At 35.8% G+C, this 21,395-nt stretch overlaps 1 protein-coding gene across 1 annotated transcript in view; it reads left to right on the top strand.

Moving 5' to 3' along the window:
- The first annotated feature begins 4,820 nt into the window (after positions 1-4,820).
- The window catches only part of LOC121375492 (platelet glycoprotein 4-like), a 39,440-nt gene continuing 22,865 nt past the window's right edge, over positions 4,821-21,395 (top strand). Inside the window, exons 1-8 of the mRNA XM_041502967.1 lie at positions 4,821-4,987; positions 9,082-9,242; positions 10,697-10,838; positions 12,510-12,725; positions 13,825-13,916; positions 15,211-15,260; positions 16,693-16,762; positions 18,887-19,068. Coding sequence (XP_041358901.1) covers positions 4,877-4,987; positions 9,082-9,242; positions 10,697-10,838; positions 12,510-12,725; positions 13,825-13,916; positions 15,211-15,260; positions 16,693-16,762; positions 18,887-19,068 — 1,024 coding nt within the window. The 5' untranslated portion in view covers positions 4,821-4,876. The remainder of the gene's footprint in view (positions 4,988-9,081; positions 9,243-10,696; positions 10,839-12,509; positions 12,726-13,824; positions 13,917-15,210; positions 15,261-16,692; positions 16,763-18,886; positions 19,069-21,395) is intronic.

Below are 21,395 nucleotides of genomic sequence, written 5' to 3'. Positions count from 1 at the left end.
TATTAAACAGAACACAACTAATTTTTATAAATGTTTCCGTATCCAACTATAACCGGCCCCGGTGGCGTCGTGGTTACGCCATCGGTCTACAGGCTGGTAGGTACTGGGTTCTGATCCCAGTCGAGGCATGGGATTTTTAATCTAGATACAGACTCCAAACCCTGAGTGAGTGCTCAGCAAGGCTCAATGGGTAGGTGTAAACCACTTGCACCGACCAGTGATCCATAACTGGTTCAACAAAGGCCATGGTTTGTGCTATCCTGCCTGTGGGAAGTGAAAATAAAAGATCCCTTGCTGCCTGTCGTAAAAGAGTAGCCTATGTGGCGACAGCGGTTTTTTTCTCTAAAAAACAACAACAACCCAGTGTCAGAATGACCATATGTTTGACTTCCAATAACCGATGATAAGATAAAAAATCAATGTGCTCTAGTGGCGTTGTTAAATAAAACAAACTTTACTTTATCCAACTATGGTACATTAACGGCCGGGATACCCCCAAGGCTCAGTGCTCTGTCCATTTCTCTTTTTAGTATACGTCAATAGTATTGCTGATGAACTTATTAACTGTGTAAATAGATTATTCGCAGATGACACTAGTACTAGTTTAACAGCACCATCAAATGACATACGGATTATAGAATCTAATCTTAATGAAAATGTATAAAAACTGCACAAATGGTCAAAGCAATGGCCAGTCACTTTCGACCCTGATAAAACTCACGTAGTAGTATTTTAAAAAACTAAAATTAACCCACCTCAAGTAAGCAATTTGTATTATAATACCACCCCTGTTAATATAACACAAACACATAAGTATTTCTATTTGACTTACACAAATGATGGAAAATGGACAAATCACATTACAAATATATTATGTAAATCGGCTTCAGCTAAGTATGATCTCTGTAATAAGGATATATAAATTATCTTTGGATCGACAAGTACTGATGTAAATATTCACAACTTTTATTCGTCCAGTACTTGAATATGCATCTGAAGTTTGGAATGGGTGTTCAGTAATAGATCCTGAAAATTTAGAAAAGCTTCAACTTGAAGCAGCAATGATAATAATCGGTCTACCATTGTTTGCATTTAGAAACGCATATATTTAGAAACAGAAGAAGAAACAGAAGAAGAAAATAATGAGGAAGAAAAACGAGAGAAGTTAGATTAGGAAAAAGCAGGAGTCTGATATTTTATTTGTTTATTTATTTATTTAATATGATTTTATTATTGGTTTCTTTTTGTTTAGATATATGTTGTGTGTGTGTATCTTTAGTTTCCTTACGCACGTAATGTGTTCATATTTAATATCTCACGTAATTATTTATCATGCATATATATAGGGTTTATTTCTTTTATTTTAGATATGTATTGATTGTTCATGCATGAATATGTTTTAGATAGTACTATAGCGCTCCCTACCATTATCAGATATTGTAAATACTAGTATGTATTATTATATTTTGCTGTTTTCATTATAAAGCTTATAAGTTGTATAACTTAAAGCAATAAAGAACTTGAACACTCGATATACAAGGGAGTTTTCTGTTTGTTTTTTGTTGATTATGAATATTTGTGTACCATTTTGTTGTGATCCATGTCATTTGAATATGTTTTATTTCTGTTCCTGTTAAGTTTATTTGAGTTCTTAATAACCTCTGTTACTTTATTTTGTAATCTACTTTTCTTGTTTTATTTTATTTTATTTTACATTTTAATTTAACTTTATTTTAAAATTATTTCTTACCTAAGGTGGGTGGTGTTTTCAGAATTAATGTTTGCGCTTTGCAGTATTTAAAAATTTACTTTGATTAATTCATCGCTACTGTTTATAGACAGTAGAATAGTATGACGTGATAAAACACTTATCAGTATATTTGGGGTTAGAAAATAGTAGAAGTGGTTAAAGGTTTGTCTGTTTTTTTTATGCTGATAGTAATCAGTCAGGCAGTGAAAATCAATACAGACTCAACGTGCACATGCTAGATCGCTTGAAGCACTCACTACCAAATCATATGACGGGATTATATAGGTACGATGATTATATTTCCTCTGCTGGCCAGGCTATCAGATACTGGCTGTTATTATGGGTATCTTCAAAATGTCATGGTCATATGTTGATAAAGAATCTGATAACATACCATACTCGGGTCTAGATTACGGAAGGCTAGGAACGGATCTAATTTAAGGCGGGCTGATGGGGGTTTGGTCATCACCCCTTGAGATGGCAGTTGCCTTTTAAAAAAGTTAATTCTTTTTTATTGAACATAGCTCGTGTGTCCTCTAGCCCTCCCCGGTTAGGGGATGGCTAGAGGGCACTCGAGCTTCATTGAACAGAGATATTGTTTTACTTTGTTTGATAGAAGAGAGGACTATCGTGAAAGTGACCAGAGAGTCAATGTTCGTTGACCAATCTAATGGTGGATTTCCAATCTATTTGAAGTTAAGACTCGCGCTCAGACCCAGAGACAATCTGCCATGATGGAGGGCTACGTAAGAAAGCACTCGGAAATCTTCGACCGATTCCACGAATTAACGTGCATCAAACCGCATGATAGTGGTCAGAGGATGAACAAAAAGTTTTGTTTTGTTTAACGACACCATTAGAGCACATTGATTAATTAATCATCGGCTATTGGATGCCAAACATTTGGTAATCCTGACACGTAGTCAACAGAGGAAACCCGCTACATTTTCCTAATGCAGCAAGAGATCTTTTATATGCAGTTTTCCAGACAGGACAGCACATTCCACAGCCTTTGACCATTTGTAGTACACTAGTTGGAACGAGGAAAAACCAAAAACAGTTGAATGGATACACCGAGGTGGTTCGATCCTGCGACTCAAGCACCTCAAGCGAGCATTCAACCGACTTAGCTAAATCCTGTCCCCTCGGTGAATCGTGACGTTTTCTTCGGCTATATTCACTAAGTTTCGGTGAAAACCCCCACAAAAAATCCATTTTAACACGCAGCGCAGGATCTAGCGTCGTGAGATTGAACCATCTCAGTTAGGGGCTCGTGTAGAGTGAGGGTTTCGGGTGTCGAAACCCTCACTGCTCAAACAAGTATTATTTTTTCTCAGTATATTTTCTGGGAGAACATGACTCGACCACCTCCTCCTTATAAACTTCGGTCGCCACAGTTTAGTCCCCCCCCCCCCCCCCACTGCTAAAATTCCCGCACACGCGCCTGGTCAGTAAACCACGGCTGGTGTATCAAATGACATGGTATGTGCTGTCCTGTTTATGTGAATGTGCATTTAAATGATCCCATGCTGCTAATGGGAAAATGTAACGGGTTTCCTCTCAGACTACGAGTCAAAAAGTACCAAATAAAGCAATGTGCTCTAGTGGTGTCGTTAAACAAATTTTGTTTTTACAATTTCAAACACCAAGAATTATTATTCTAGTTTATATTCAAAACAATAGAATGTGTATCATTTATAAAGGCAGTTAACATTAACCGTGGATGATAACAACGCGCGTTTATTAAAACTTGGTCTGTTATTTTGTTGTTGTTTTTTGTATTAATAAATACATTATTTTTTTTACATTAGTAAATAACTTTTTTTTTTTTACATTAGTAAATAACATTATGACAGTATATAATATTGTAACAGGCTGAGGCGAGCTTGTAAGTTTAAAGATAAACATAGGTTCGCCAAATTGCACTTCGATCATTATGTCAATAGGTCGTTTTGCAGACTATAAAACGCGCAGCATGTTTTGTTCGTTATCTACAGTCTGTCTCAGTCTCCACAAACTATTTAGTTTACCTCATCGTAAATATATTTTTAAAAGAAATAGTAATAATAAAACAATGCTATTTTATACTGAATACAAAACGTATACAAAGAATGAAAAAAGAAAATAGTGAAATATATGTTGTGTAAAATAGTTCAGTATTTGTTTACTAGTACATGGATATCACTGTAATTGAAATGGTTGTGTCCTCCTCGTCAATACGAGGAACCATTACCCAGACACCACAGACGATGTGTGTAAAAAAAGGGACTCTCTCAGATGTTCCAAATCATATATTCGAACATTTAAAAACAAACATTGAAATCTCACTTACATGTGACGTTTCGTTTTTGTGGTTAAGTATAATATATACATGCATATTGGATACTTATATTTTCTGATTTTGTTGCGTCTCTATAAAAATGTTTATGTGTTTTATTTCTGTTAAGTTTCTTTTAGTTTTTAATGACCTTTATTACTTTGTTTTGCAATCTTCTTTTCATGTTTTAATAATTTTTATTTTATTTTATATTTTATTTTATAATTTACTATATTATATTATATTTTATTACCCATATGGTTAAAAATATATTGGTACATATCAAAGTGATACGTCCCACTACTATATTATATTATATTATATTATATCATATCATATCATATCATAACATATCATATCATATCATATCATATCATATCATATCATATCATATCATATCATATCATATTATATCATATTATATCATATCATATCATATATCATATATCATATTATTATATTATTTTATTTTATATTTAAATTAATTTATTAATTAATTTATATTTAGAAAAAGTTCTTGTATTTTTGTTAATATGATGAACAATATATACCATCTCCAAAAAAAAAGAAAAAAAGTTTCTAATTAATTCGAAAGGTCGAATTATCAAAAGCACCATGGTCTACACTAATGATCATGACTTAGCAGCCTATCTTTAATGGAGTCATGGTATTTCCCCATCCTTGACCTGCTTATCCGTATTATGTAAGAAAGGCTATCTTGGCTATTGTTGTCAGGTCACGGTGATAATGAGACTGAAACAAAACGCACCCAGGGAACCAGATGAATAAACGTAGAATACTTTTGGAGGATGGGACGGAAGTGTACAGCTGGGTGCGGTGTTTGTGGCCTGGTGCTCGGTCTTCTTGGGGCTCTTTCTCTCACTTTGTTCCATTTAGTTGTCAAGTTTGAACTGGGGAAGGTAAATATTAACGATAAGCTAATGTTGTGTAAGTTATTGTGTAAATTTAAGATCGAACTTGCAAATGTAAATATTCAGTGTTAAGTTGTGAACGTTGTATCATTACTATGATTAGGGCCTCCACGAGTCCCAAATATTGGACTCGAGTATTCGATGGTCAAACTCTACTCGAACATTTATACTAGATGATAATGAGACTAAGGAAATAAAGTAAAATAGCACTATACATCTTAATTCCAGCGCTGGACATGAATACCAAATCATGCCATTGTATTGAATCCCACACATTCAGCTTTTGTTTTCCTTCCATGTCTCACAGTCCTATAATGTAACCGGCGGCAAGCATATGACAAAATGACATAAAATAGATTTAAAAAAACCCCAATAAGATTGCTCTTCCTTCCACGGCGACTCGAGTCCTATGAGCGGACTCAGTCTTGCTAGACTTGGACGTGCCAGAGTACTCGATTACTCGTGGATACACTGATTAAGATGTGAACTGCCAAATGTAAATATTGAGCCAATGCTGTATCATCATTAAGATGTGAACTGCCAAATGTAAATATTGAGCCAATGCTGTATCATTATTAAGATGTGAACTGCCAAATGTAAATATTGAGCCAATGCTGTATCATCATTAAGACGTAAACTGGCAAATGTAAATATTGAGCCAATACTGTATCATTATTAAGTTGTGAACTGGCAAATGTAAATATTGAGCCAATGCTGTATCATCATTAAGACGTGAACTGCCAAACGTAAATATTGAGCCAATGCTGTATCATCATTAAGACGTGAACTGCCAAACGTAAATATTGAGCCAATGCTGTATCATCATTAAGACGTAAACTGCCAAATGTAAATATTTAGCCAATGCTGTATCATCGTTAAGATGTGAGCTACCAAATGTAAATATTGAGCCAATGTTGTATCTGTATTAAGGTTTTAACTGCCAAATATAAAGATTGAGCCAATGTTGTATCAGTTAGTGTATATAAGCATGTTAATTGGCCCCTGTTATATCAGTTATTTTATAATTTATAATGGAATATATAAATATAAATATAAATATTTAAATATAAGCCAATGTTATACAGTGGCGGATCCAGCGTAAAATCAAACAAGGGTCACAAGGCTTTGATGCTGGCGAATGCAATTTATTTTATATTGTTACAACTGGCAGGGGCGGATGCACGATTTTTCTAGAGAGGGGTGCTATTATTAAAAAGGGCCATGACACCTACAATATTCACAATTACACAACAGTATTGATTTGAACTGAATGTTTAACGACGAAATGTTCCCCAATGAAAACAAAAGAGCGTTATATTCATTTGCTGAACACTGGAGATTTTTTGGAGGGGAATTCAAATTTTGGAGGGGATGCGCACCTCCAGCACCCTCGTGGACAGTTCGTACGAGTATAATAATGCAATAAACTGAATTGGACTGATCTGAATTAATTTCTCGAACATTAAATGTTTTTGTACAATCTTATTAACAAGGATGAGATTTAGCTCAGTCGGTTGAGTGCTCGCTCGAGATGCTTGCGTCGCAGGATCGAACCACCTCGGTGGATCCATTCAGCTGATTGTGTTTTTCCTCGTTCCAACCAGTGCACCACAACTGTGCTTCCCTGTCTGTAGGAAAGTGCATATAAAAGATCCCTTGCTGCATTAGGGAAAATGTAGCCGGTTTCCTCTGATGACTACGAGTCAGAATGACCAAATGTTTGACATCCAATAGCCGATGATTAATTAATGTGCTCCAGTGGTGTTGTTAAACTTCTTATTATTATTATCAATCCTCAGTCACATATCCCCTCTCTCCCACAATGAGTGTGGCCCCTCAATAATATAACAACCTGGCTACGCACCCCCCACCTGCGTCTTCATCGGTCCTGATACTCAATCAAACAGAAAAACACTTACTTGTGATGATATAGCCAAGAATCACTACATAAGGTAGTATTAAATGCATATACGTTTTGCATTTAAAGTAAATATGCTTATAAATGTCAAACATGGCACATTTCTGATTTTAAATTATATTCAGAAGAATGTACGTGTTATACCTTTGACACCGATAAGCATATTAAACCGTTAAAGCATTGTTGACGTCACGTTTTTATAGTAACGTTTCCAGCCATTTTCGTAAATGTCGAAATAACATTGAAATGCGCACCCCAACCCCACCCCCGTTTTACCCGCGCCTGACAGAGAATAAAGGTAGCGCAGGACTATGTACAGTAATAATCCATTGTTTGTTAACGGCAGGATTATATTAAATCCTATTTATTTTATGTTTTGTTGTCAAATTCATAATGCAGCCTTAGATATTAACCTGTCGGTCATCATTACTGGGTCTTTTAATAAATGTAAATTAAAAAAAATGTAGTAAAATGATATTATTTGAATTTATTTTCTTTTATTAATTTTGTTTTCTTGTTTTTTCTTAATATTTTTGTTTAGCCCTGAGTGTGTAAGGGGCATGCAATTCTTACACTTCACAAGAACAATGACTATTTTGCAACTTTGAGACTACCGCTGTTATATGTACTTTAAAGCTGCAATCTCGGTCGGAGTTTATATGTATTGTTTAACCATTTAGAAAGGACCATCAACATTAATGTTTTTACTGCTATACTCGTTATAAGTCACCCACAAAATGTAAGCCTATTCTTCTCCATTTTAAAACCCATAAGCGGGCTGCTAGTTCATAGTTTTCATCTGCATCGGTAAGTGCCTTAGCATCATATGTTATGAAATATACTAAACATAAATTTAGCTTATATTTAATAGATTCTTAATTTAGGTGCTTACTAAATTTTTTGAGCCTAGACTAATGTAATACAAAAATATTTAGGGGTCATATAAGGCTTGTTATCTTTTTGTTTTTAAAGGAGGGTCAGGGGACAACTGTGACTCCCCTTGGATTCGCGCCTGTTGTATCAGTTGTAATATAATAACCGGCATCGGTGGTGTCGTGGTTCAGCCATAGGACAAAAGGCTGGTAGGTACAGTGTTCGTAGCCCGGTACCGGCTCCCACCCAGACCGAGTTTTAACAACTCAATCGATATTTGCAAGACGACTACGCCTTCTTCTCTCTCACTAACCACTAACAACTAATAACTAACCCACTGTCCTGGACAGACAGCCCGGACAGCCGAGGTGTGTACCCAGGACAGCGTGCTTGACCTTTAATTGGATATAAGCACGAAAATAAGTTGAAATGAAATGAATATAATAAGGCGACTGCAGAGTTTTATCAGATATTGATTATTGAGATGGGATTGACAAATGTAAATATAAAGCCAATCATGTTCTATCAATTACTGAAATAGTGTCAACGTAAAATAGAAATGATCTACTGCTATATAATTTATGAATATTTTTCTATGATGTTTGTGTAACAATAGGCCATCCTTAAAGTACGCCCGCCCAGAAAGTTGGGGAGGTGAGGTTCGAATATTACGTGCGAAACGTGTACATTACGGTGAGGGGTTTGCTGACTAATGAATGGATGAATGTTTAACGACACCCCAGCACAGTGTACATACGCACTTTTTTAATTGGTGTAAAATGTCTGCAATTCAAGTTCCTAGTTGTACTTTTCAAGGGAGGAATTTCGATTGGGGTGTGAGGGGTGGATGGTATTGACAAAACGTACAAAAGATGTATTAAAGGATATGGTGGGTGTGTGTGTATGTGTGTGTGTGTGTGTGTGTGTGTGTAAAAATTCCCAAATTGTGTGCGTATGTCCTTTATGAATAGTTCCCTAGTATCATTTACTGTTATTGTGTTTTTCAACTCGCAAACAATATACATGAATATATACAATTCTTGAATGCAGAAATATGGAATATTTTGAAATGTACTATTAAAAACAATGCATTAGTCACTATTTTAGCAACACTAATAAAGCATGTCACAAAAACATCCTGAACATTTTAAAATTTGTTTTCTAGCATGGAATGGAGGTAGCGTTCTTCCCCATTTCAAAGCAATCCCACGATGCGCTCCTACCCCTTTTTAAATATCCTGGATTTACCCCTGTTAAACCTACGTAAGACCATTGTGAATTTTTAATTTAGCTGATGCCCTTAAAAGTTGGGACATTCGCGTACCCATACTGGAAGAAGGCGCCAATTCCAGTATACATGCAGTTCTACGTGTTTGACGTCATTAACTCAGATGAAGTGATTGAAACAGGGGCCAAACCATCTGTATTGGAACGAGGACCGTACACATACAGGTATTTTACAGTGGATAAAGTCAATTTCTTACACACCCGTTGGTGAGAACATCTTTCTTTATTTTTGATAACACATACTTGTTTACACATGTACGTGCATTAGCATTTTAAAGACACACGACTGGCTGCTCCTAGGTGATGACCAGGTCACCAATGCCATATCATCCAATGAAAAAAAAAAAAGAAGAAGAAAAAGAACGGTCGAATCCATCATTCCGTGACGTACAAGATAACCTGAAATTGAATTGTCTGTGACGCACAAGTTAACTATGAGCAACAAAAAAAAGAAAGAAATGTTTTATTTAACGACACACTCAACACATTTTATTTACGGTTATATGGCGTCAGACATATGGTTAAGGACCACACAGTTTTTGGGACCGAACCCCCTGTCGCCACTACTCTTTCCGATTAGCAGCAAGGGATCTTTTATTTGCGCTTCCCACAGGCAGGATAGCACAAACCATGGCCTTTGTTGAACCAGTTATGGATCACTGGTCGGTGTAAGTGGTTTTACACCTACCCATTGAGCCTTGCGGAGAACTCGCTCAGAGTTTGGAGTCGGTATCTGGATTAAAAATCCCATGCCTCGACTGGGATCCGAACCCAGTACCTACCAGCCTGTAGACCGATGGCTTAACCACAACGCCACTGAGGTCGGTCTATGAGCATAAGGGCCGTAAATAGATTTTCGTTGGAAAAGGCATTTAAATTTAATTTTAATTTTTTTTCTTTCTCAAGATATGTAAAAAAACCCACAAGAAAACATTCGTGTCTGTTAGATGCCATTTATTTTACAGCTCGTTGTTTTAAAAAAGAAAGAAAGAAATGTTTTATTTAACGACGCACTCAACACATTTTATTTACGGTTATATGGCGTCAGACATATGGTTAAGGACCACACATATATTGACAGAGGAAACCCGCTGTCGCCACTTCATGGGCTACTCTTTTATAATGGTAGCAAGGGATCTTTTATATGCACCATCCCACAGACAGGGTAGTACATACCTCGACCTTTGATAAACCAGTCGTGGTGCACTGACTGGAACGAGAAATAGCTCAATGGGTTGTTTAAAAACGTATCCAACTCGCTTTTCCTTTGTTAGATACGTTTTAAAACAACTCGTTGTGAGATAAATGGAATCTTACGGCCACCCATGTAGTATTATCTGCATGTCAGGTCCTTGCAAACCATGGGGTGGGGGGTTGAGGTGGGATGAGTCCGAGATGACATTGAATTTGAGACAGACAAGACAGACGAAAAACCAAAGACAGACGAAAAGACAAGATAGACAGGACAAATCAATACAACTAAAACCAGACCAAATCAGCATTATTGTCGTACTAACATACTTTTATTATATTTGGTTTATTATTCTTTGTTTCAAAATTATGTTTGCCTGATCAATAATAATGATTTTTAGAAAATCCTAAATATCTTCTCAATGCAGGTTGGAAAAGGAGAAAGTGGGCATCAAATACAACGACAACAACACCGTCACGTACCGACAGATCACGTGGTACTACTTTGAACGAAACATGTCGGTCGGCTACGACAACGAGACATTTACGAACTTCAATATTCCATATTTGGTGAGATGACATTCCTAACTTGTGATTTAATATTATTATTCTTTTTAATGTCTAAAAGTATTGCTTACATGATAAACTTGAAACCACGAAGTATGGGACGGGTGCAGGAGGTGGTGTATAGAGGAATAAGTTGCCGAAACATGATATGCGAACAAATACTTAAATCATTTTCGGGGCGGGACGTAGCCCCGTGGTAAAGCGTTCACTTGTTGCGTGGTCGGTTTGGGATCGATCCCCGTCGGTGAGCCCATTAGGTTATTTTCCGTTCCATCCAGTGCACCACGATTTTTTATGTTAAAATCCGTGGTATGTGCCATCCTGTCTGTGGGATGGTGCATATAAAAGATCCCTTGCTACTAATGGAAAAATGTAGCGAGTTTCCTCTCTAAGACTATGTCAAACTTACCAAATGTTTGACATCCAATAGCCGATGATTAGTAAATCAATGTGCTCTAGTGACGTCGTTAAACAAAACAGACTTTATAAAAAACCCCACTTTTTTATAAATCATTTTCATAATGAAAACTGTTAACGAACTCAGGGAAATATCATCAGGAATAGGGTGTAGTTGAGTGTGTGAAGGACGCTATTTCAGCTATTATTTGTCTGTGTTCATTTCTTCTTCTTTTGTTCAATATGTTTAACGGATTTTACATTTTGTACACTGGATATTGGTTCGAGTGTCCTCTAGCCGCGGTAAACTGTATATATGTGAGATAAACAATACGGCTAGATGATAGTCGACCTATATGAGCATAATGTTTGAACAGAAATGTAAACACGTTAAAGGGACATTCCTGAGTTTGCTGCGATTTTTAAGATGTTATCGACCAACGGAGACTTTTTAACGCCTGCAATTACATATCAACTATATTTATCTGCATACAATATTAGTGGCTGTATACTAAAGGTGTTTCTGATCGTTCTAATATGTGTACTAGGTTAAATTTCATTTTATTTCCTAAAATATTATTTTGAAGACAAAATCCAGTTTCGGCTTCTTACAAATATTAAGACGACCAGAAACACATTGAATATACAGACACTGATATTCTAAACAAGAAAATATACGTAATATGTAAGCTTAATCGTAGAAATATTTTATTAGTCGGAAACATTTTACAATGCAACAAACTCAGGAATGTCCCTTTAAAACTGACATACCCAACAAAGCAGGAAAAGCTCAGAAACAAGGTCAGTAGACTAGTAATGGCAAATTATCGTAAAACGAATGTGTCTAATCTAGACAACAAACCCGATAGCACATTCGCTCCTATTTCTGCACAAGACAGTGTCCAAAGGAAGTTTCGACAAGGTCATAACGGTATGATATCACGAAGTACTGTCAGGATAAAGGATGTAAACGAATGGGGTATCCAGGGGGAAAAACGAGGAGTAAATTATATATTTTAAATGGTTAAATAATGTTTTTAAAAAGATGAAAAAAAGAAGAAGAAAAAAAATCCCGATATTGCAATTTTAAATTAAAACACTGCGATATGAAATACCCATTTTAGTTTTGTTTTAAATGTATATTTTCATATACTTACCATTTGTGACACCCAATAGCCGATGTGTATTTTTGTGCTGGAGTGTCGTTAAACCTTCATTCATTCATTCATTCATTCGTTCATTGTTTCATTTTTTCATTGTTTCAAATGTCGATTCCAGTCCGTGGCCTACTTGGTTCGGTTTGAATACCCGTGGGTGCAGGAACTAATAAACTACGCGCTGGCGATTACGGGTGAGAACCTCTTCAAGGTGGTCAGCGTACATGACATTCTGTACGGTTACGAGGACCCCCTGCTGAAATTCGTCTCTCAAGACATCATGGGCCTCTTCAACATGAGTCATTTTTTGGACCCCAATTTTGGACTCATGTACAAGGTACACATGATACAGTAACTGGTGTCAAGAATTTTCGTAAAATTAAGGTTATGCTTGAGATGGTATGCAGGACAAAGTATCAACGATAAAAAATGCCAACGGTTTAAGTGTCAGTGGTCAAAATGTCACCGGTCAAAATCATTAATGGTGGACATTTTGTACACTGACATTTTGTCCATTGACATATCGACTATGGACATTTCGTCCATTGACGTTTTGACCGCTGACATTTTGTACGAATGATGGAGTATTCGTGACAACTTTCCGTGGAAAGTTTTAATGTGTTTTCTAGGTCATTGGTACCTGATGAACAAAATGAGTTGGGATGATCCTTTTCAAAAATTGGGCGTGGCTAACAGCCTGCATTTTTGAAAATGGCCACCGATGTTACCACATACGCTAATCATTTAAAGCAATACTTGATTATGTAGCCTCAAACTCGATGAAATGTTATGAATAAACATTTGGCAATTTGCATCATGTAATGTTATGAGATGTGACGTTCTAAACGTGTGTATGGTAAACGTGTGCTTTTATCAAAATGGTGCACCACGACTGGTATATCAAATACCGTGGTATGTGCTATCCTGTCTGTGATATGGTGCATATAAAATATTCCTTGCTACTAATGGGAAAATGTAGCGGGTTTCCTCTCCAAGACATGTAAACATTACCAAATGTTTGACATCCAACAGCCGATTACTAGAGAATATGCTCTTGTGGTTTGGTTAAACAAAACAAGCTTTAACTTTACCTCTGTTACCTCATATGTTAATCATTTAAGGCAATATACAAGTGTTTGTTGGCCCAAACTTGATCACATGTTAAGAATAGACATTTGGCACCTTAGAGATTTATGGAATGTGATATTTTGTAAATATGTTTGTGGTAAACACTTAACATGTGCTTTTATCACAATGGTAGCCATCATCAGACTATATTGCTAATTGTTTCATCTGAACCAATATAAACGTGTTTCATGATTCAAACTGGTTTATTTGTTAGTGTACCTGAAATGTCTGATGGTTTTCGCAGTCAATAAAATTGTGTACAGCACAAATGACTTATCCACTACGTGATTCTGTTTTCATTCTATCAGTGGAATGGATCCGACGATGGTGTTTACAACGTGTACACTGGATCTGATGACATATTTCGCGCGGGATTCATAGACAAATGGAATTATTTCAAGTAAGCAGAGATACAAGCAGCAACCTTAATATGTAATAAAACACAATAGTTAATTTTAATAATTATTATTTTGTAGTGTATTTATTTTTACAATTGCATTGTTTTATTTAGTAGTAATTGATAGAAAGAGGGAAATAAAGATACATAGAGCTATAACGAGAGAGAGAGAGAGAGAGAGAGAGAGAGAGAGAGAGAGAGAGAGAGAGAGAGAGAGAGAGAGAGAGGGAGGGAGAGAGAGCGCGAAAAAATAAAGAGAGAGAGAGAGAGAGAGAGAGAGAGAGAGAGAGAGAGAGAGAGAGAGAGAGAGAGAGAGAGAGAGAGAGATATGACAGAGATGACAGAGATGACGATAAAAAGCAAGAGGCGGAGGATATAAAAATGCAATGTTTTGTTATTTTTGGCAGCACACGATCCGGCCCCTATCCCTTCATTTTGATTATGGCATAAATAATTAATTATAAAATGCACAAACAACACCCTAATAACTTAGATAATCAGGTAATGTAAAAGTGATACGATACACTGAATTTATCACATGTATATATATATATAAGTAGGTTAAGTTAAATGTGTCATCCTATTTGTTTTTCATCAGTGCGGATAAGTCAGTTCTCCATATCCTATATAGCATACATAAGATAACAGATATGCAGATAACACTTATCAGCGTTACTCACCACTTGATATCTTCAATTTAGAACTTATATCGTCATCTTCTGTAAGCATATGTATGTGCTGTCATGTCTGTTTGAAAATCCACATACAAATGCTTTGTAAAAAATCAGAAAACGTAGCCCATATGGCATCATTGGGTTTCATCACTCATTGGTTAGACAAAGTGTGTAAGGGTTTAGCAATGGTATTTTCATATTAAATATGTATTAAATGTAAATAAAAACTATAAAATGTGTTTCATTATTTATGGCTGTACACAAATTAGTGGCTAAGTTCTACCCTGCCTTACTTTGCCCTGATTTGATTGATTCAAAACATATTTTATTGCATATAATGTTTACAAAAGGATTGGGCACAAGTTATCCAACGTATGAGGCCTTCTCCTAATTACAAATATTAAATTGTACAAGTTTCAATAGATAGATAGATAAATAAATAAATAAAGTAAACAAGTAAACGTTTGTGAGAAATGATTGAATAAACTGAAAAATAAAAAAGGAAAAGAAATATGATATGATTTGCATCCATATAATGAAACAATAATTTATTTATTTATTTATTTATTATAATTAATATTTCACATTTGTCCTAATAACTGTTAAAATGTTTTGTTTTACAGAACACTTTCTTTTTGGAGTGGAAAATATGCAAATATGATCAATGGCTCTGGTAAGATATTCCATTTAGTAAAATAAATAAATTGTTCATGATTATAACAATAACCCAAGTTAACACTCACCAGTATCTGTCACTATATTCAATTAATTAATATTTCCTTTAACACTGGTAAAGCGCTCGCTTGATGCGCGGTTAGTTTTGAGATCGATCCCCGTCGGTGGGCCCATTGGGCTATTTCTCGTTCTAGCCAGTGCACCACGACTGGTACAACATAGGCTGTGTTATGTGCTATCTGTCTATGGGATGGTGTATATAAAAGATCTCTTGCTGCTAATCGAAACGAGTAGCCCATGAAGTGGCGATAGCGAGTTTCTTCTCTCAATATCTGTGTGGTCCTTAACCATATGTCCGACGCCATATAACCGTAAATAAAATGTGTTGAGTGCGTCGTTAAATAAACCATTTTCTTCCTTCCTTTCCTTTAAACTACATGCATTTAATTGAATAGTGTCAGTTTTGTTTACGTAGCCATAACAAACAACCCCAAGCCCAGCTGCATGTATATAAGCACAAAACCAGACTGTCCAGCTACCCTACTTTTCCTTCTTTTCCCTACTTTAGGTCGCTGTCCTATTTTTCCTACTTTTTCTTTAAAATATCTAAATTTTCCTACTTTTTTGTTTCAAAATGCCGCGAATTGCTATTAAAGTGCGCATATTGCTTGTGCTATTATAAAAGTCAACGGTTAAGTGTTTTTTTCTGCAGCAAGATATATCTCCCAATTTGTAGCACCATATAATCTCAACATATTAAATTTTATTCCTTGAAAGTCAATGTAAGATGAAATTTTATTTCTGTCACTCAAATGTTACTTTTGCCATGTCTAAAGTAGTGTACTCCTTCAATACTCAGCTGAGAACTGGAGTTGTAGCTCTACTATACTGAGCCTTACATTGGTTTAGAGTTATTAGTCCCTTAATAGGTTTCATGTCCATCCTGTCCGTCCGTCCATCTGTCCCACATATAGTTTTCCGTATGGTTTTTTTTTTTGACAATGTCTTGAGATATTGAGCTGAAATTTTGTGTACAGCTTTATTATGTAATGTTACAAATAACGTTTGACTTTCATAATGATTTACCCATTTTGACAGAGTTATGGCCCTTGAACTTAGGAGATACAAAAATTAGTTTTCCGGACGTTTTTTTGTTTTTTTGCCATGCCTCAAGATATTGAGTTGAAATTTTGTGTTTAGCTTTTTCATGTTCAGTTACAAATCAAGTTTACCTTTCATTGTGATTTACAAATTCATTTTAATGATTAATGTTGCTACGTACTGTTTCAGTCCTACTTTTATCCTACTTTTTCCTTCTATTTTCCTACTTTTGTCCTACTTTTTCAAAATTTTCAGTCCTACTTTTGTTCTACTTTTTCATAAGGGTGTGCTGGTCAGCCTGATAAACCCCATGTTTACTATATTTGTAGATGGGGAGTTCTTTGGACCCTTTGTTGACTCGTCAAAAGATATGCTATTCTATTCGTCACAGGCATGCAGGTAAAACTGATCAATACAAAACATTTGCTATTAGGCCATGCCATGACTTTTAGTATTGAATTTTAGACACATTGTTTCATTTCCTCCCCTTTCTTCTTTGAATGTAAACTGTTTAACCAGCAAAAACAACAGGACAGGTCAGGTCAGGTCAGGTCATAGGGCTTAACGTGCACCTTCAGAGAAAACTGTTGTAGCGCACGCCTGTCGTGGGCGCAGATGTGGACTTACATCGGCTCCTTCGTCCAGGACAGGAAGGGGTCTGGGGTGAGTGGGAGAAGGGAGCGCAAAGACAACTTCTTTTATATTCTGTAAATATTTTTGGACAAGTTGATCTGCAGTTAGTACTAAATATACCACGTTAAATGTCGATGCTAGGCCTAATTAAAAATGTTTTTCTTTAAGTTCAGAAATATATTAAACAAACATAACGATTTGAGAAATAAAACATTGTTCGATTAAATTGTAACTATATAGTTGTGCGGAAGCCGTCTATAAGTATTTAAAGGGACATTCCTGAGTTTGCTGCATTGTAAGATGTTTCCGACTAATAAAATATTTCTATGATAAAACTTACATATTAAATATATTTTCTGGTTTAGAATATCAGTGTCTGTATATTCAATGTGTTTCTGGTCGTCTTAATATTTGTAAAAAGTCCAAACTGGATTTTGTCTTCAAATAATTTCGTACGTAGGAAATAAAATGAAATTTAACCTAGTACAAATATTAGAAAGATCAGAAACACGTTTAATATACAGCCACTAATATTTTATGCAAAAATATATATTTGATATGTAATTATAATCGTTAAACAGTCTTTGTTAGTCGATAACATGATAAAAATTGCAGCAAATTCAGGAATGTCCCTTCAATATCAATGCAGAAAACGAAGTACTTTCATTTCCCTTATTCTTTCCTCTTTCACTTTCATTCACTTTATTTCTTTGTTTTGCTTTCTTTTGTTTCTGTGTATTTATTTGGTTTTGAATGTCTGTATTTTTAAAACTAGTTCCTGTCACTGATATTGTTATAACATATTATTGTATATAAAAGACAGCCTCGTAAGTTGGATAACTTGTGCCCAATCCTTTTGTATATATATACTGTATGCAGTTACAGAATATGTTTCATTCAATGTCCTCCCCATTGAGTAGCGGTAGCGGTGGATGTGGTCGTAAAACTATAAAACTTGGCCACATCTCTGCCATGCCGCAATTCATATGTTTAGATACAGTAGCATCTCAGATTCAACCACAGGGAAAAAGACGACCATTCCTGGCGGCCATTTTTCAAAAATGACCGCCATATCCCAGGGTTACGGTCATGGTACTTTTTAACACGTCCATCGTCACTGAAAGTTCAGGCATGCCAACCTCGGGTCCGGTTTCTGGCATACACACCCAGTGGCTGGATCCGGGGCAGGATACACCAGAGTAATAATAGCAGATATTAAAAACACACATACTGCTGGTTATGAAAGATTATATTACTTTAAGTTTGTCTAAATTGTATGTACTAAAATAGCGCAGGCGCGTACCAAGTTTCATGCTTTTAGAAAAAGGTTCACAATTCTTTAAACTCTTTGGCTGGACTATCATGTTTTAAAAGTACATATATGTTCCAAGATATCTGTTTTATTTTTAAATGTCCACACAGGCGTGTGTGTGTGTGCAGTAATTTATCTAGACTGTGTCGAGGCACGCTCCCCAGGAAAACATATTGAAATAAAAGTAAATTTGCTTGAGCAGAAGTGTTTTGACCTCTTAACCCCCTGCTCCCCGCCTTGTCACACGTACCATCGTTTTACGTGTTCTGACTTTCTGTTAACGCTAAGGACGTAATTTCTAAGGGGGTCTCGTACAATATTTTGTAGTGGATGAGCGAAGAGATCGCTTTGTAAAACGCAGTCCAGATAAATAAGGTATAGCTAGCTGTAATATTATTCTGGTATTTCAGAGCCACACCTAGCCTGCCTAAAATAACTAAGGGGGTGGTGGGTGGGCGGAAATCGCGATTGACACGTTCATATATTATAGGGTCTTAGCCAGCTAGACAAAAAGGGAACTCAAGGTGATTGAAAAAATGCAAAGTCAACGTCATTAATTTCAGTGTTCTTCTCCACAGATCTCTGTTAGTGAAGTATCAGTATACACACAGTATAAAAGGAATCGACGTCTATAGGTATTTGCTTCCAGCGGACACCTTCGCCTGCCCGGCAGAAAAACCGGACAATGTTGGCTTCTGCAGTCCTGATTCTAACCACTGCATGGCGTCGGGCGTACTGAATGTCAGCGTATGCAGAAATGGTACGAATATTATTTAGATATAAATGTTCATAGTAGACCGCAAGCTGTTTCAGACATAGAGATTATTATATGAGCTTGTGTGTCGTACTGATTTTACGAAACGAGTGTCAGGATTTCTGTAGGCGAGAGTGATGGTAATACATGAATCCTGATACGAGTTTCGTAAAATCAGTACTTCACACACGCGAGTGTAATCATGTCTTTATTATCCATAGTATTATTGTTGTTTTCTTTATGAATAACAAGACCCAACTCAAAATATTTCAGCCACAACTAGAAGGAGATGACAAAATGACGTCATATTTCAAACGCACAGTCTGAACTAGGACTTGAGAAGCAATGTCATGTTTTGACGTCGTGTCCCAAAATTATGTCATTACACTTGTTATTACACTTCGTATGATTATTATTAACTCGGTTATGTTGAACCATATGGATAATAAATAACATTATGTCTGCCTTCTCGCCTTTTAGCATTTCAAATCGTTGATTCTCTTATGAGTGTTCTGCAATGTTTTATTTTTATCCCCAGAATATCTGTCAATTGTTCTAGTCCAAAGTTTATAGTTATCCATCTCTTTGTAGGAAAGTCCATATACAAATTGAAAAAGTAATCAGTGCGACTTTAGCGGGTTTCGTCTCTTAAATTTGTTAAAAAATATTCTTTTTATTTCTGGTATATAATGTTTTATTATTACAACCATACATAAACCTTATGGTGTCTCAAGTTTGGCCAGACACATAAGACCACGTTTGGTGTATTTTGACGTCTGTGTCTGTAATTGTTACGTGTTTTGAAACACATTTCCCCAGTGATATAATTTCAATAAATCATTTTTTTTAGGTGATTAACTGTGTGGTGCGTTTCTAAAGGGATTCAGTATATATTAACTGCATTCATATCTTTAGATATATTTTGTTCTATAAACACCAACACTAATTATGAGAATTCTATCTTTCCTATTGTTTGTTAAGAACAAAATAAATGTAATATGGGTTGACACAGGGTCTGGCAGTGTGAAAATATATTACATGATCTATGTCGTCTGTTGCCAGATCTGTAATTCGCGCCAGCCCAGACGCAATGTATGTTGTTACATTTGATACAGTTCGTTTCATTTTCGACTGGTACCATACTCGCCCTGACCCAGACCCAGACTCAGACCCGGTGTGTTTTGGGCCTAAGGCCAAATGTTTTCAAACATTATTAATCCAGTTTAGTCACATGTAACTTCCCAAACCGACTGTCAGCTGTATATATTTAAAGGGACATGCCCTAGTTCTTTTAATACTATAGCATATAGTTTTCTATTATGCCGTTTTTTAATAATTTAAATCATGCTTTACTTAGATTTTATTGTTTATGTTATTCATTTCTGTACATTCGAAGTGCTTTTGGTCATCCTGGTGTTTTTAATATCACAAAATGCATTTCTCATTGTTTTAAAAACGCTCGTGCGCCTGAGAAATAACAGTTATGGAGTCGAGTTTTAGTCTATTTTTAGAGGTTATTTCACCATTTCAAAGTCAAAGACTCATGTTTCACTCATGTTGTAACTTTATCCAAATGTGTTACAGGTGTGTACATTAACTAAACGTAGTGTTAATTTTTACGGATTGAAACTAGGATCTGTCCCTTTAATAATTTATGATAAACTCAGGTCGTACAGTATATGTTACACTCGATAATTACAATGTACTTTTTGTAAATTCGGCTTCTATATTTTACCAGTACTGTCAACTTTTTCGTTTCTTTTCTTCTATTTTTTTACTTTACTTAGAGCGTTATATCGACAGTCATTCTGTACCAGTACTTCCCTGTCAGACTTTGAATAAACCTGTTGTGATAAAAGCAACGTAATCATATAATGACACGGTCACAGGCACGAAATTAGTCTTCACTCGTCTCTGAAATGTGGATATCTGTCTTGACAGCCAATTTTCTTTAATTTGGGGGTCTCAATACACATGCCACATGTAATATAGCTCAACGTAAAACTCCCCATTTGTACAATATCTCCATTGCCCGTGGTATCACAAAAGATGGCCTCGTTTAAAGCTAATAGACTACTTAGAGCTTTTATATCGAGCAACCAAAAGGTTCGTGTCAGCGAACAAGGGCATTTTAAATATTATTCTTAATATACCATGCACAGGGTTTTCAAAGTAGCGTGGATATCAAAGAAAGAGTAAGATGCAATCTGGGTCAGATCTGACGTCTGACAGCGAGGTGATATATCGGGTGGGTTTTTTATTATTTAATATTTTAAAAAACCCCATCCCACTACTGAATAGTGGAAGAAGTATGCAAAGCAGAATATTGATAT

Source organism: Gigantopelta aegis, chromosome 6 (assembly GCF_016097555.1).
Source record: "Gigantopelta aegis isolate Gae_Host chromosome 6, Gae_host_genome, whole genome shotgun sequence".
NCBI lineage: Eukaryota > Metazoa > Mollusca > Gastropoda > Neomphalida > Peltospiridae > Gigantopelta > Gigantopelta aegis.
This window is presented reverse-complemented; position numbering and strand designations above follow the sequence as displayed.